This window comes from Schistocerca cancellata, chromosome 6 (genome assembly GCF_023864275.1).
Source record: "Schistocerca cancellata isolate TAMUIC-IGC-003103 chromosome 6, iqSchCanc2.1, whole genome shotgun sequence".
Lineage (NCBI taxonomy): Eukaryota > Metazoa > Arthropoda > Insecta > Orthoptera > Acrididae > Schistocerca > Schistocerca cancellata.
In genome coordinates, this window is record NC_064631.1 from 670,418,058 (window position 1) to 670,434,665 (window position 16,608).

Genomic DNA, 16,608 nt, shown 5'->3' on the forward strand with positions numbered 1-16,608 from the left:
CACCAGAGGGTGGCTAAAATTTGCCAACTTGAAAATACACGTTGTTCCTCGTGGGAATATCCCAACACCCAACAAAGAACTCCAGAAGACACAATGTGAACAGTCGTGACTTGCTGGTACATTAAATCAAAACTCAACTTTCATGTATAGGATCGGTGAGCCACGAACCTCGTAGCAATCGGAACAGCACCACACACTCTGACACTACATAGAGACCGACAGCGGACCCGGCGAAACCACGCGCTGTGGAGATTTCCTGGCTGATCCACGCTAACTGCCTACACACAGCCCAGCCGGAAACTATAAGCGCCTAACAGACGAGAAGTGACTCCTGCGTCAAGTCATCCACCAACTATTACAGAAACACGTGAACAGGACAAGCAGGCGTGGCACGAGGAACCCCAGGACAGTATTCGCCGTCTGTATGATCGGTTGGATGCCAGAGTCACCGCCTGCTTTGCCGACAGTAGACACTACACCACGTACAGATATGGGTGTTTTTGCATGGGTGGAAATCTGGTACCTCAGAACGACTTGTGCTATCGATCTGTAAATGTAATCATTACATGCACTCCATATGCACTGTTGCAACAATATATCTTGAGCGGACTGGAAACCTCTAAAGAGCGCACTAATTTCTTTCTGGCAGTGTCGTGCAGTTTGTTGTTTCTCATGCGTCTTACAGAAGTATCGTATGTTTCCGTTTTGCGATTTTTGTGATGTCTTAAATTTGCAGTGGTACATGCCTTAGAACCACATTAGTGTCAGGGCATTTATACAAATCTTTGGCTCTTTGCGTAGGACATAAATCTAATCTTAAAGTGACGCCATCTGGCCGGAAATGGAATGCAGCTGCGTCGAAGAATTATTGAGATGAACGGTATTTTAACCTCCCTTCCCCTATATTTTTTACTCCTGCTGCATTTCATTGGCTTAGTTTCCTGCGATCAATCATGAGTAATGGATGCCTAACGAAGAGATTTGGTTTTGTTGGGAAATATAACATGTTGCCCAAACTAAAACCTGTCTCTCCACTTTACAACATTATGGTCCCCGAAATTTAGGTGGAAATATATTGCATTTTAAGGATTATAGTAAGTACTGTCACTAAACGTACTGTAACGAAAAGTTATCTTGTACCATGACTAGCCATAAAGATTTTACGTGATTCTGATGATGTCTGTGACCGAAACGCATTAAGGTGCATATTTTTCAAAAATAAAAATATACACTAATGATCCTCCTACTCAATAACCAAACACCACCAAGTATATTCGATAATACTGGGTATATGAACCCTACAATCCTCAAAATCCACATCAAAAGAATCATTTCTTTCAACGAGTCCAAATTCTTAAGCTGTAAACCACTGGTCTAAATAATTCGCCACTAGTTCGTAGGAACATCATCATTATGATAAAGACAGATTAACTTTTTCCCAAATGATCTTCCAACAAAGGAATTACAGGAAGGAAATTATACTTTTCGGTTCTTTATATCGACAGCAGCCTTGTCTCAGACATCCCGTCCCCTATCCTTCCCTCACAAACGTAGTTTGGATCTCGCACCGTTTTGACCATTCCTAGTAAATCCTAAGGCGCCATTCATTCTCCCACTTCTTCGACATCCGTAGTTCTCTTTCGCGCTTCCTCTGTTACGAGATAAAATTCCCATTCTCCTCAAATGCCTCATCACCTCTGCAAATCCTATACATACCTCAAACTAACCCTATTACCTCCTCAGTGCTGCTCTTCCTTAATCAATCGCCACACCCTGCTTACCCTACACGAGGGGAAATTCAGGAGACACCCTACTCCTGAACCACAAATCTCACCTGACATTCACTCATGTTGCTACCTATAGCCTTAGCTTCTAGCATTTGTAGCTAGCGGTACAGCGCGATGATAAGGTACTGGACTCATAGTCGGGAGGACAGCAGGGAAAGCAGATTAAATCCCTGTCTGACAGTCCTGATTTTGGTGCTTCATGATTTCTCCAAATCGCTTAACCCGAATACCTGGGTAGTTCCTTCAAAGAAGCACAACCAATTTCCTTTCACATGCTTATATAGTCCTAGCTTGCACTTCATCTGTATCAACTTCATCATAGACGGGACATTAAATTGTAGTACCTTTATTTACCATATCGTTGCTTAGATCAAGGCTGTAGTACCCCTCCAAAACATCGCTACCTCAGTAGAGGCCTTGCGCCTCTTTATTCGCCATCTCCACTCAATCCCACTTATCTATCACATTTTACAGCGTAACAGCACACCTCCCCATCGTTTTCAGCTCTCTGATGTACATAGTAACCAGTATTTCCCCATATGCCTGTATTGCCCTTCTTACTCTCGCACCTCTTGCTGCAGGCTGTGCTTTAAGTACTTCCCAGAAACCGTCGGCATTGACCCCATATTGGTAGCCACACCATAACCATCTGCCCATCTTATAATAAACAATCAAAAGAAATTCCTTTCATTATTTTATAAAATTCGTTTTAAAAGCAAAATTTAATGAACTTTCTTTAATATTATTTGCTGAGGAGCAGCAATATGGTATCTTCCAGACCCATCTTCCCTGTCCCATTCCCTCGTGATGCTTTACTAGAACAGCATCTAAAAAAAAGCTGTAGAAAAGCAGTATGTTGCAGTAAACTGCTACTCAATTGACATACGATCTGTTCAATTTCCTTGACAACTGGCGCAATGTAAAGTAGTTTTGAACATGAATAAACAGATGACACATACGTCGGAAACTGGAGTCTCTGCCTTAAACAGACATGATCATATATACACACACATAGCATCTGAAACTAAACTATTATGTCTTCTGTCATAAAACACCCCTATGGATACGCCAGTCGCTGTAACTCTGCCAATAGTATTCACAGGTAATAGGTCACAGACTGTAGTAGAAGTGTTCGAAATGTTTGATTCAGTCTAATGGACCAATGTTTTACGACCACTGAAAAATGTTAGCAGTCGTGCAAACAGGCGTCAGGTGCGTTCAAGTACTGCAGCTCGTAAACGTCAGATGTATATCAGTCTTAGCGTTGTTAGTTCGTTTCATTTCGACGAGTACGGCGAATGCGGTTTTGTGAGTGTCGTAAATAGATCAATAGAAGGCCAAATTGTATTGATGTACTCAGAAGGGTAAGTACAGTTTTTATTTTGTTTTCCACTGTTACACTGACTGGTTTGTGGCCCTGAGGCTTGTTACGGGCATGAGATAAAACTCCGTAGGAGCCATGTGTTATTTACGTCATTGTCCGCGTTCGTAAAAGTGGACATCTTTACGATGTCTCTTCATTGTGCGGTAAAATCTTTCTGATGCGAGAGAGCTTCTTCCGTGAATGGAAGTGCGGTGTGGGAAACACTTCTTGTCTGGCTATGGACTGGATAAAATATTACACTGTATGTTTGAAATATTTTTCTATAATGTATTTTACAACATGTTTTGACCAAAAACTTAACGAGACAAAATGAACAATGACAGTTTTAATATATGCAGGAGCACTCAGAAGCATGTACATATCTCTATGAATACTGAGAATCGTAAATTTATTTAACAACACAGTGAAACAACATCATGTACACTAAAACTAAGATGACTGGGTGTTGTGTGATGTCCTTAGGTTAGTTAGGTTTAAGTAGTTCTAAGTTCTAGGGAACTGATGACCATAGTTATTAAGTCCCATAGTGCTCTGAGCCATTTGAACCATTTTGAACTAAAACTAAACAACTGTTGTTCATCTGATATATCAACTCTAAAAGTTTTAAATGTACAGCAGAGTTAACCGAAACTGACTGTAACGGCTTGGTTATGTATGAAGTAACTAGTTTATAGTAGATCAGGTTCAGAGAAATATCTTTAAGATAGTTAACTCAATCAATCAGATTCCCTCGACACATGTAATGCAAAGCTATTTGCTCATAGAAAGAGCCACTCCATACAGTATCTGATCAGAAGTGTCCGGACGCCTATTAGTGGATATTAATATAGGACGCATTCACCGTTCACCTTAATGACGGCTTTGATCCTGCTGGGGACACAATCCATCAAGTGTTTGGATGAACAGCAGCCCATTCTTCTTCAAGAGCCGATGCTAGATCGTAATGTTGCAGGATAGATTGTGGAGCGAAGTCGACATTCTGACTTAACCCAGAGGTGTTCCATTGGGCCCTGGATGGGACTCTGGACAGACAAATCCAATTCAGAACTTGCCATTTACAAACAATCTCCTCCCACATGCTGCTTTAGTACAGTGTGCTCTATGACGTTGATGCAAACAATCCTAGTCTCCGAACGTTCCACTACGGTATTTAGTACACAACGCTAAAAAAATGTGATGATACCACTCCTCATTTAGCGTATTCATACGCACAATAAGGTGACTGCTCCTTATCCGGGAAGAATTCGCCGTACAGTAGCACGACCTCTCCTGTACTTCAGAACTGACACTAAACATGATGGCCCGTGATGCTCCCCAGGCATTTGTCAAACCCAAACCATTTCATCGGACTGCCACAGGATATACAATGTTCATCAGTTCACTCGTTTCCTGTCTCCAGTGTCCAGCGGCATCGTTCTTTAACACCACCGCAAGAGTAGCTTAGAATTCACTGCGGAAATCTATTGATTATGAGGAGATGTTCCACCACTGCACCCCACTGTTTTTCACCCTTTGGCGCTGACTTCCTGCGTTTTTTTTACAACAGCCCTTTGAACTACTGTACGGTCCCTGTCTGTCGTTAGTCTACATGAGGTCAGTCCGGTCTTGGCTTAAGCGTGGCTGTTCCCTCTCGTTTGCGCTTCACAACCACATCACCAACGGCCGACTTGGGCAGCTTTGTCAGAGCTGAAAGATCCCTGGTCGATTTGTTACTCAGGTGACATACAGTAACGAGTTCACCTTTGAAGTCACTCCCCTCTCGTAATTAACCCACTCTCCTGTTATTGCTTCCCTGCTAACAAAAAAAAAAAAAATGCCGCCTCCTTTTACACTAGCAGGTCCGTTTCTCGTTACATCTTGTGGTCTATTCCACGTTGCATAATGGTATGCAGATAGTTTTGATCAGATAGTCCAATTAAGAGACAGCTGATAGGATGAGAAGACAGCAGTAGAGGGGCAGTGTATGTTAGGGCCCAAAAGTAGCTGGCATCAGCATTGCTGACATTGATGACATCAGCATCAGCTTTCTCCGAATCAGTGGGAACGGCATCTGGCACTGGGGCAATGACATTATTCTCTGAATTCGCCCCTCCTCCTTCCCTTTCTAGCCAATCGCCTAACTAGTTTTTGCTGGCCATTGACGTGCAGACTCGTCCCCCCCCCTCCCCCATCCACCAATCTGTTTTTACATTTTATTGTTCACTTGAATGAACACCGTCATTTACCATCTGTGCGTCCTTTCAGCATGAAGCGCCGCCAGCAGCAGTAACTACGATCAGTCGAGGAGATGACTGTTGGTAGGGACTTTGTGCATTCATCAATAATAATAATAATTATAATTAACAATATATTATTAGTTATTATTATTATTATTATTATTAAGGGTGCTTCATTATACACAGTATACTCACAAGGGAACCTCCCCATCGCACCACCCCCCCCCTTCTCTGATTTAGTTATAAGTTGGACGTGGATAGGCCTTGAGAAACTGAACACAGATCAATCGAGAAAACAGGAAGAAGTTGTGTGGAACTTTGAAAAAAAATAAGCAAAATATACAAACAGAGTAGTCCATTCGCAAGATAGGCAACATCAAGGAAAATTTGAGTGCAGGAGTGCCATGGTCCCGTGGTTCAAGTCTTCCCTCGAGTGAAAAGTTTCTTAATTTTCGCAAAGTTATGATCTGTCTGTTCGTTCATTGACGTCTCTGTAATAAGTTTAGTGCCTATGTTTTGCTACCGCACCGCAATACCGTGCGATTTGTAGACGAAAGGACGTGCCTCTCCAATGGGAACCGAAAACTTTCATCGCAAGGTCATAGGTCAACCGATTCCTACACAAGAAAACACGTCTGATATATTCTATACGACACTGGTGACGGCATGTGCGTCACATGACAGGAATATGTTGTCGACCCACCTAACTTGTACACTTGGCGAATGGGTAAAAAGATTCTTCTACCTTGCCCGATTTAGGTTTTCTTGTGGATGTGATAATCACTCCCAAAAAAGTGATGAAAACATAAGAGTTTGTCACATAAACTGAAAACAAATGAATGCAACAGTTTCACAGTCGCGCAATTTTCCCTGTGCTCTGTCAAAACATGTTTTTAACGTTTTCAAATTTTTCCGTGTGTAGAGCGTCAAATCCTGCGTAAGTGCACGCAAATCTGAACATGTCCTGGAATTTTGGAGAGCGAAGTCGATTATGTGTGAGTGCCTGAACTTTGATAATTGTCGGAAAATAAAAAATTAAACTTTTCAGTCGAGGGAAGACTTGAACCAAGGACCTTTCGTTCCGCAGCTGCTCACGCTAACCACTTTTTTGAAAAAAAATTTCAATTTTGTTCGTTTTCTTTCGTTGTATATGATCAGGGCGGACGTCGTAAGACACCCTTTTAAGTGCGTTGTTGATCTATTAACTGAGTTTTTTTTATTACAGAGGGCCGCTAACCCTCTGACCGAGCACGCTGAGCTACAGTGCCGGCTAACCACTGGACCACGGCGCTCCCGAGCTTACCACATCCTTGATATTGCCTACCTAGCGCATGGACTACTCAGTTTGTATATTTTGCTTATTTTTTTCATAGTTCCACACAACTTCTTCCCGTTTTCTCTATTGATCTGTGTTCAGTTTCTCAAGGCCTATCCACTATGTCAACTTATAACTGAATCTGAGGGAGGCGCGATGGGGAGGTTCCGTTGTCAGTTTTATTTATTTATTTATTTTTTGCTGTTCATATTACAGAGTACTATGCACCTGTGGACGAATACAACGAGTACATGTATTCGTTAGGGTCGTGGAATATCAGAAGTTTGAATGTGGTAGGGAAAATAGAAAATCTGAAAAAGGGAAATGCAAAGGCTCAATCGAAATATAACAGGGGTGACTGAAGTGAAATGGTAAGTAGACAAGTATCTCTGGACAGATGAGTATGGGCTAATATTAACAGCAGCAAATAATATCTCCATTAACAGATCCCTAGATCTTCTTCACGGGTTAGCCAGACATGGCCAAATCTTCATTTTCGCGTTCAGTATTTTCTATCGTGCACATTCATTTTAAACCCACCTGGACTAGCATCTTGGAAAACATCCACATCAAGTGCGCAGTTTGTTTGGCTGGTACGTCTGCTTCTTGTTATATCCTATCAGTTTTACCAATTTCCATATTCGAAGGCCTATACATTTTTCTGTTGTACAGCAAGTAATACCAATTTCCGTATTTGGTGCCACTCGACTACCATTTTGCAATCCATGTGATGACATCATTGCTTTATGCTCTCAAATATAACCAAGAGGTTACGCAGGTGTGTGTGAAATGGGAGACATCATCAGAACACAACTTCACGGATTTGTGAGGCCATCGCGACCCCAACTGCAAAAACAGATGGCGAACGGACGGCAGCATTATGCCTTCGTGACGCCATTGCATCACTCAAGTGATGCCAGTAGCTCACCTGGGTAACATCACTGTGACGCCAATGCAAGGCCAGATGCAAATGTGACGCCATTATGATGCTAGTGTGTCGCCTCCGTGACACCAATGTGATGCCATCACGATGCTAACACAAAACCAGACGCCAATGAGTAGGCAATGTGATGTCAGTGTGACGCCAACGCGACGCCAGTTGAACATCCTGAACCTGGTTGACGATGTACAAAAGGATCACCAATTTCAGCTAGCTGATGGTACCACTTTTTAACTCATGATCTCAAGAGAACACGATAGGTGTCAAGATCATACATTTAGACAACATTGTCCGTGGAGCACAGCTACCTGCTGCTATCCTTTGGTTATAAACAATAGTTGGGATCTCAATAACATTTGTTTATTATGACCAGTTTCGGCTTATGTTAAAGACAGCCTCAGACTTTTGGTGCCCAGTATGGCTTGATACTACAATTGTACATTGTGTACATTCGTGGTGTCTCGTGAAAAACCGAGCCGCCGCCTGCACCAGCCATAGGGACACAAAAAAATCTGAGGAGGTCTTTAACATAAGCTGAAACTGATCATAGTAAACAACTGTTATTGTGATCTCGACTTTTGTTTTGAAGCAAAAGATGTCTAAATGACGGAATCCCTCCCAGTTCCAGTTACAGTTACATTTTCTGCAAGTACACCAAGTCCTTTCATCCATCAAAATAGTTATTAATGATGATAAAATACATGTATGGATGAAAGGACTTGGTGTACTTGCAGAAAATGTAACTGTAACTGGATATATCACTTTGTATTATAATTATTAATAAATTGTGATCCTTGACTTCTGTCGCGTACATCGCGAACCGGGGGCTCAAGGATACAACTGTTTGAAAAACTTCGAAAACAGAACTTCACGAAAATGACGGAATGCCTCGCAGTTCTAGTGCATATCACTCTGATGCTTTAGACATACATTCGGAAGTGACTTCAGCGTTATTAATCTAAAAAAATGGTTCAAATGGCTCTGAGCACTATGGGACTCAACATCTTAGGCCATAAGTCCCCTAGAACTTAGAACTACTTAAACCTAACTAACCTAAGGACATCACACACACCCATGCCCGAGGCAGGATTCGAACCTGCGACCGTAGCAGTCCCGCGGTTCCGGACTGCAGCGCCAGAACCGCTAGACCACCGCGGCCGGCTCGTTATTAATCTGATCACAGTACCAACAAATACAGACTATAAGCAGATTATAAGTAGGGGAATAAAGTAATTCATCCTCTATTCGAAAGGCTGACCACCTTCCACCACGCACAGTACAGAAACTTCCGTGGTGTTTGTTTCGATGTAGTACATTGTCAACAAGAAGCTGATAGTGAATTGTACGGAAACCTGAATGTAAACAGCATTACACTGTTATCAGAAACGTTCGCTGCAATAAACATTTCTTACTTCAAACACTCGAGTATGTCAGAGGTGAGTGTGTAATACCGCAGCCACTTTCGCCAAGTCGCCGCGAGTGGCCTTGGAGGAGGAAGGGGCCGAACTCCCTGGGACGAGCTCTCGAGAAGACGGACATTGCTGTCATTCTGCAAGCATATAGTGGGAAGCCAGGACGACGTCCCCACCTCGCTCAAGAAAGGGCATGAAGCGAAGGGTCCGTCTGACAACGAGAAGCGTGCCGAGAGCTAATGGAGACCTGCAGCCGTTAGAACGGAACGCTAAGAATGCGCGCGCAAATGCGTCAGAGTTCTTCTGGCCTGCTGGCAGTCATTTTACCTGTCATAGAGAGCAGGGCTGTGCCGATAATTCCAGCACCCCACGGGCACAGGGAGCAGTGCGGAAAAAGCGCGGGGAATTGGCGCAGGTAGGCGTGTGAAAGAAGCCAGCATCCTTAACAAGATGCTTTACTCAACAGTGAGGACATTCCTTGTAAATGATGGACGCCAGCTGATTTGGAGACGGATGCCAAACACGAGTCTGTCCAGGGCTCACGCAGAGAAAGCGGTTATAAAGAAGTGTTGAGTAGCTGATCTCCTAGCAGCCTCGGAATGCAGGAAACCATCTTAAGACTGTGAAATGGTGTAAAGATGGCAATTCACGAGGCACACGCCAGCCCACGCCAGATAGGTAATTTCCACCCCGCACTGAGGGGCGTGGCGATGAAACGGCGGTCTGTCATTGGGCTGCATTGAATATTTAGACCGCCAATGACAACGCCGAAAGAAAGAATATGTCGAAGAGGAGTTGAGCTGGGAGACGGATGAGAAGCGAGGAAAGGGGGAGTCGTGGAGATACAGCGGAAGCGAAAGACCGTGTGCTATCCCCCACCCAGCGCGAACATCCGCCTTCCGGCGCCGTGATAGCACAGCTTCGGCCAGGCAACCACGACTAAAGTGCGCGTCATTATGTTGGCGGCCGAGTTTAGGTTCGTTCTGCGCATCTGACGTCACAAAACACAATCAGCCAATGAACAGAGAACGACGTTGACGGATCTCGATTGCAGTCCAGAGCACGGACGAGCGTCTCCAGTTTGAGAAACGTTCAGTCATAAGTAAAGTAATAGAACAAAAGCAATGTCTTGATAGCAGACTTCCTTTTGTAGAAAGTTTGGAAAAAGCATTTTTTATACCAACTGCTTCATATTCTATTAATTAATTAAATCAAACAAGCAATAAGACTCCAAATTCAGGCGATAGCAAGGAAAGGTGTTTGTATCAATCTCACGAACCGCTTTTTCGCAATAAAGAACAGCGGTAATTGTTTATTTCCTGTTGTACTTCGACGAAGCATGAGTGATTCATAGTCGTACCAATAGTGTTTGTCAGTATTTTGCGTGACATGTTACAGTTCACATGGAGCTATACTAGCTGCAGAGCTGCGATGGCGCAACGGTCACGGTGTTCGAATACAGAGAAATAGGTTATGAGTTCAAACCTTGTGTGGTGCATAATATTTTCTTTATTTAAAAACAATATCGAAGTGTGTTACTTCACGAATTTTATTCGTTTCAATGTCGTTTTGTGAAATTTCTAGTGCTTTGTCTCTTCATTAATCCTTTCGCTGCTGCAGACACGTGCTCCCCGCATTCCGCGCTGTGCGCGATTTTGTCATCACTGCACTGCTCGCCTGTGCAGACACATCGTGTTCCCACTGCTTTGACACACTTATCATACGATTTCACAAAAACTATTGGGCCCAAAAATTTGATTTTTACACATCTTCTTGACTGATACCTTCCCCCCATAAATGACTAAATTTTGTTTCGATGCTCAACGCAGTTATTGTGCAGCATTAAATGTAATAAACCATTGCACGAAATTTTGAAGAGTTTGCAGAGGTAAAAGTCCATAGCGTATACTTTCCGTATGGTCGATTTCAGTTGCCACAATGTTGAGAATGAAATGTGGACAAGATACCTAAATTTCACGTGCCCAGTGTAAATAAAACTTTTGTTACATTCGCGAAAGATGGAATATTTCTCAATATTACATACGACACCGATGTGGTACTTAAATTAAATGAGATATTGTTATACAGTAAATTTTATATGAAATTTAGGTATCTTGTCCACATTTCATTCTCAACATTGTTCCAACTAAAATCGACCGTATGGAAAGTATACTCTATGGACTTTTACCTCTGCAAACTCTTCAAAATTTCGTGCAATGGTTTACTATATTTAATGCTGCATAATAACTGCATTGAACAAAATTAAGTCATTTATGGGGGGAAGTTATTAGTCAAGAAGATGTGTAAAAATCAAATTTTTGGGCCAAATAGTTTTTGTGGAATCGAATGATAAAGAGTTTCAAAGCAGTCGGAACACCATGTGTCTGCACAGGCGAGCAGTGCAGTGACAAAATAGCGCCCAGTGGGGAATGCAGGGAGCACGTCTTTGTAGCAGCGAAAGGGTTAATGCGGCCGTGATGGCTTTACTTCATGAACTGCGCGCTCCCCCCTAAACGTAAGCTTGCGAACTATGCTATACTATGGCGTAGCTTCTCTTGACGCGTGCGTCGTGTGCAACTGGCAACGCAGCAATCTCCCGCGTCTGGTCGGGCATGCGCGAGCCGCCAAGATAAAAGAATTGAACTATAGCAGACAACGTGGAGATCGTACCTGGGAACCGCCGCAACGCCTCGATTGCTGATGAGGTCAGCCAACTCTCGCCGTTCAGCTCCTAGGCGACGGGCCGTACCGACGTGGTGCCTGCCGCCAACAGCAGTATACGACGAACGATAATGAAGAATGATGAGACGATTTGTTCCCTCTTTCTTCCTCTTAATAACTGAGTCTTGTCTAGGCCCAGTCCTATTCGTCCTGAGATTTATAATTTTGTTTTGGTTTGTGTAAACAGAACGAAAATAAATACGTTTTCCTCTTGTTTTGATCATATAACCAATCTTTTACATTCTACATGAACCCCTTAATTTGCACCCTCTCTGTGTGATTTCATTTAATTATTAATATCAAGTAATTGTTAGCTCCTAACGTGGAGCAATCTAATGAGTCGTTTGCTCGTCGTTTCACATTCGACAGCAGAGAGAAGAATTGGGCGACCGGTATCTGATGTCACAAAATAATTTCACCAGTTCACTACAGTTTTGGCGCCCAACGTGGGGCGGCCTCATGGGTAACGTTCATGGTATCTGACGTCACAAAATAATTTCTCGACATCGCTACAAATGGGAAACAAATAAGAAAAATACTTTGTGGAATATTGCCTGTACGTACAGATAAATATTCAGTTTATGGTATTGTGCAAATAATCATTTTCTACATACCATACTACACAGGTATGTCCCCATTTGTACCATGAATATTTTACTCTTGCACCAAGATGCTAACCACGCTCTATCTCAACATCAATAACATTGTGAGGTGCTTGGCCTACATTCACTCCCTTACATCCAAATGTTGTCATGTTATAAGTATTGGTGAACGGCGGTATTCTGTTAACACTTAGCTAAGATTCCAGTTCCGGTACCTCCTGCTGCCGCCGCTGATATGGCTGTGCTGTGACACAGTCGAATGACAGCAGGTCTGTAGAAATACTGTGGAAAAGGGACTACTGCTACCGCTGTTGTCGTTCAGATAAGAATTTCTACAACTGAAGCCTGAGTATAAACGTTATTAATTTACGACACATCGTCTCTAAAATGAAAATGCATGGAATATAAATAACGTTACAGCCACGTTGGAGTGCTGCGATGGAAACACACAACATATCCATATTATTATAGCAATAAAGGAATTCACAAAAACCTACTGGTAGGATGTTTCCCTCCAGCTGACCGCTGCTACTAATGCCGTTGCTTCGTGTTGGATGTACGTAAAGGTGGTAAATGATTACTTCCCCGTAGAGTGTTGGACACTGTTTTCTAGATCAAGAAACAATGAAGATGTCTCGATTTTTCTTAAGTCTGATTCCTACTGTAAAGTGCAACCTCACAACACTTTTTACGATGCTCTTGCCATTCCTATAGCCAGTTTGATTGTCTCCCACGGGTCCAGAATATTTTCATCCCTATTCTTCTAGACATTAATATTTTCAGCATATTGTATGCATGAGCTGTTAAGCTATCTAAAATGGCTCTGAGCACTATGCGACTTAACTTCTGAGGTCATCAGTCGCCTAGAACTTAGAACTAATTAAACCTAACTAACCAAAGGACATCACACACATCCATGCCCGAGCAGGATTCGAACCTGTGACCGTAGCGGTCGCTCGGCTCCAGACTGTAGCGCCTAGAACCGCTCGGCCACCACGGCCGGCTTTACGCATAAATATTCTACCTTAAATCCGATAGTATGGCTCTAGTCACTAAGCAATTAGTTTATTTCTAATCTAGCAAGTAATTTTAGAAATTTCGGAGGACTACTATGTATGGTACTTTTCACATTTGATCACAAGGGTTCCATAGGTATTGCAAACTGTACTACGATCTTCTTCTTTGAAATTGACATCTACTTTCCTCTCTTATATCATACAAAAAAATGGTTCAAATGGCTCTGAGCGCTGTGGGACTTAACATCTGTGGTCATCAGTCCCCTAGAACGTAGAACTACTTAAACCTAACCAACCTAAGGACATCACACACATCCATGCCCGAGGCAGGATTCGAACCTGCGACCGGAGCGGTCACGCGGTTCCAGACTGAAGCGCCTTTAACCGCACGGCCACACAGGCTGGCTTATATCATACAGTTCCTCCTCATTGCAGAGATCCTCATGCAGAAGAGATTGGGTGATTCGAAGGGTTTGTCCCCCCCCCCCCCCGCCCAAAAAAAAACAGAATAATTTTTTTAAAGCTGTATATTTCAAAATTGTTTACACAATAACGTTATCCCCCTTCAAAATACTCTCCATTACAACCAATACGTATGTCACATCAGTGCTTCTAGTGTTCCAAACATTTTTTTGTCATCAACTTTAGAAATGACTGACTGCTCTCGCTCGTTTTTTGCTTCACTTCTTCAATGTTGTCAAATCGGCGTCCTTTCATGTCCTTTTTCATGCGTGGAAATAAGAAGAAGTGGCACGGAACCAACTCAGGGGAGCAAGGTGCGTGGAGCACTGGAACCATGTCACTTGTAGCCAAAAACTGTCTAACTAAGATGGCTGCGGGTGCAGGTGCGTAGTCGTGCTGGAACAATCAGTCTCCTATCTGCCACAAATCGGGTCTCTTTTGATGAACACTGTTGCCCAATCTCCTTAAATCTTCTTAAAACGGTCTGTGAGCAGAGGCTATCGATTTTTTTTAAATAGTTTCGTCGATTCGGTCAGTCGCCAATCGGCATGTCACTATTTCTAAATCGAGCAAACCACTTGCAGACTTGAGATTTTACCATAGCGTCATCTCAGTAAGCTATTTCAAACATTAAAACAGTTTCATTAGCATATTTACCGAATAGAAAACAAATTTTCACAGCTACGCGTTGTTCACATACACTTGCCATCATGAAAAACCAAACAAGAACAAAACAGCGCTGGAAGAAACAATGACTGCAGATGAACAGAATCAGCGAGTCGACATCGCAGGTGAGACGGAACTGGCAATGAGTTGCACTATACACGCCTAGTGGTCGAAATGCGTATTACATAAGCTCGGCCCACGACAATGTTATTCTGGTTTCTTTTTGGGTACCTCCTCGTGTTTGTGCTGGTAGCTGTGACTCCTCACCAGGTGACCATTTCTAGTGTTACAGGTGCCTTCTGGCCGTTTTGATGCCCTCCTTTCTCCGACCAACATCTCTTTGTTTCTCTCTCTCTTTCTCATGCATACACCCACACACGCAGAACTGTAATATGCTGTACCTGTAGTACACTCAAGGTCGCTGGATTCCCTTCCCTTTTTTTCTCAATGATTTTTTAAGGGCGTAGCGCGACCTGCGTACCTGCTAAATGCGGAACGCACACGGCAATGGTGTGGAGTTGCAGTCGTGGACGGCCTGTCGGTGTGAGACATGTCAGGCAAGCCGGAGAGCGGGCGAGCACTGCATTGGTGGGCGGTGGTGGAGAGTCAGGGGGGGGGGGGGGAGGGGGAGCTGCACTGTGGTGGCTGCCACCGCGCGTCACCGCCACGCCACGGCTAATTAGCGCAGCAGGTACATTGCGGGCACAGGGCACAGGTGCCGCCTGACAGTCAGAGGTGTATACGCGGCTGTCCGATCAAGAAGCGCCGGTCTCAGAACTTCAGTGTCCCGACAATGATTCGGGTTCCCCGTCCAGTCCCAGTGTAACGACATGCAGGAGAGGACGGACGTTCTGGGCAACGGGTACTACGTTAGTAGAGCGTGCATAAGTTGGGAGTTGGGTCTGAAGGGAGGCGTGCGATGGCAGTCGGCGCAGCTGCAGTGCCCACTGTGTCCGAATGGCCCAGAGGTAGATTATGTGCATGTAATTACAGTGGAATGAATGGATCCAGAAATACTTGCCCGACTTATACCACAGGGAAAGGAGACGGTACGCCCCGCATGCAAGAAATGTCGCTACGCAGGACATTTGACGTATCAGTGTAGAAATTTTCTTAAGGTTGATCCAAACAAGGAAATTGTCCTCGACATTAGTAGTACGAGTAGCGACAGTGCTGATGATAACTTGACACCGTTAACGGAATTACGTGAGAAGGAACTAAAGAAAAAGCTGAAGAAAGCCAAGAAAAGTGCTAAGAAGAAAAAGAGGAAGAAAAAGAAAATAAAGAAAAAAATCGTAAGAACGTGACAGATCCCGGTCTCGTTCTAGATCAGAGAGTGACACCGATAGTGAATCAGAAAGTGACAGTGATAAGAAACACAAAAGACATAAAAGAAAGAAGCATAAAAAACATAAGAAATCGACGCACCCCTCAGATGATAGTGCAAATGAATCCGACTGATTTACACCATTAGCGTCGTGCAAACTGCCTTTGGCACTTATCAACGCAGTGGAACATGGTGTTAAATTATTTTTTTGTTCAGTTTGGTTGTTGCATGCAACGCTTTCATTTCGAAGAACCAGGTGTGTTTAGTTCACGAATGAGAGACGAAAAACCTACACGATTAGATTACTAATGAATGATGCAGAACTTGTGTGCAAATTTTTTTAGGTTTTTTTTTTAAATTTACCTCATTCAACAAAGTATGATGTGCCTTTTTGTATTGATCCGTGTTTTTGAAAACAAACCAGGTTTTGAATGTATCTTGAACGCAAATTACTGGCCTTTTTTTAATCATCTCCGTACTTCACCCATTTTTATATACAAATTGATTCAATGGGAGAGTTTTTTTAAAACGAGCTATTTTGTTGTTTCTGAAACATTTTAGTTGGGATGTGGTAGATACGTCGCATAGCTGAAGTTTGGCATAATTTCCGTACTGTTTCCTAGGATTTCTAAATGTGAATTTCACGTAAACGGTACTCTTACTTTGTTTAATGGTACTATGGATCCGTTTTTACATTAATTTGTAGTTGCCCATCTAACTGAGTGAACAGTTGGTGCAGAGGGAAGTTAAGGTCGTAGCA

General features: G+C 43.1%; 1 protein-coding gene across 1 annotated transcript; it reads left to right on the plus strand.

The window, feature by feature from the left end:
* The first annotated feature begins 15,503 nt into the window (after positions 1-15,503).
* On the plus strand, positions 15,504-16,197 carry LOC126191392 (protein SREK1IP1-like). Its single transcript, XM_049932251.1, has 2 exons — positions 15,504-15,824; positions 15,859-16,197. The coding sequence occupies exons 1-2, from the start codon at positions 15,523-15,525 to the stop codon at positions 15,980-15,982; spliced, it is 426 nt and encodes a 141-aa protein (XP_049788208.1). The 5' UTR covers positions 15,504-15,522; the 3' UTR covers positions 15,983-16,197.
* Positions 16,198-16,608: the final 411 nt, after the last annotated feature.

Excerpts from the sequence above, each read along its gene's own strand:
- LOC126191392 (XM_049932251.1), top strand. The coding sequence starts at position 15,523 with ATGGATCCAGAAATACTTGCCCGACTTATACCACAGGGAAAGGAGACG. Across the intron at positions 15,825-15,858 it reads AAGAAAAAAATCGTAAGAAC|TGACACCGATAGTGAATCAG; the intron begins GTGACAGATCCC and ends TAGATCAGAGAG.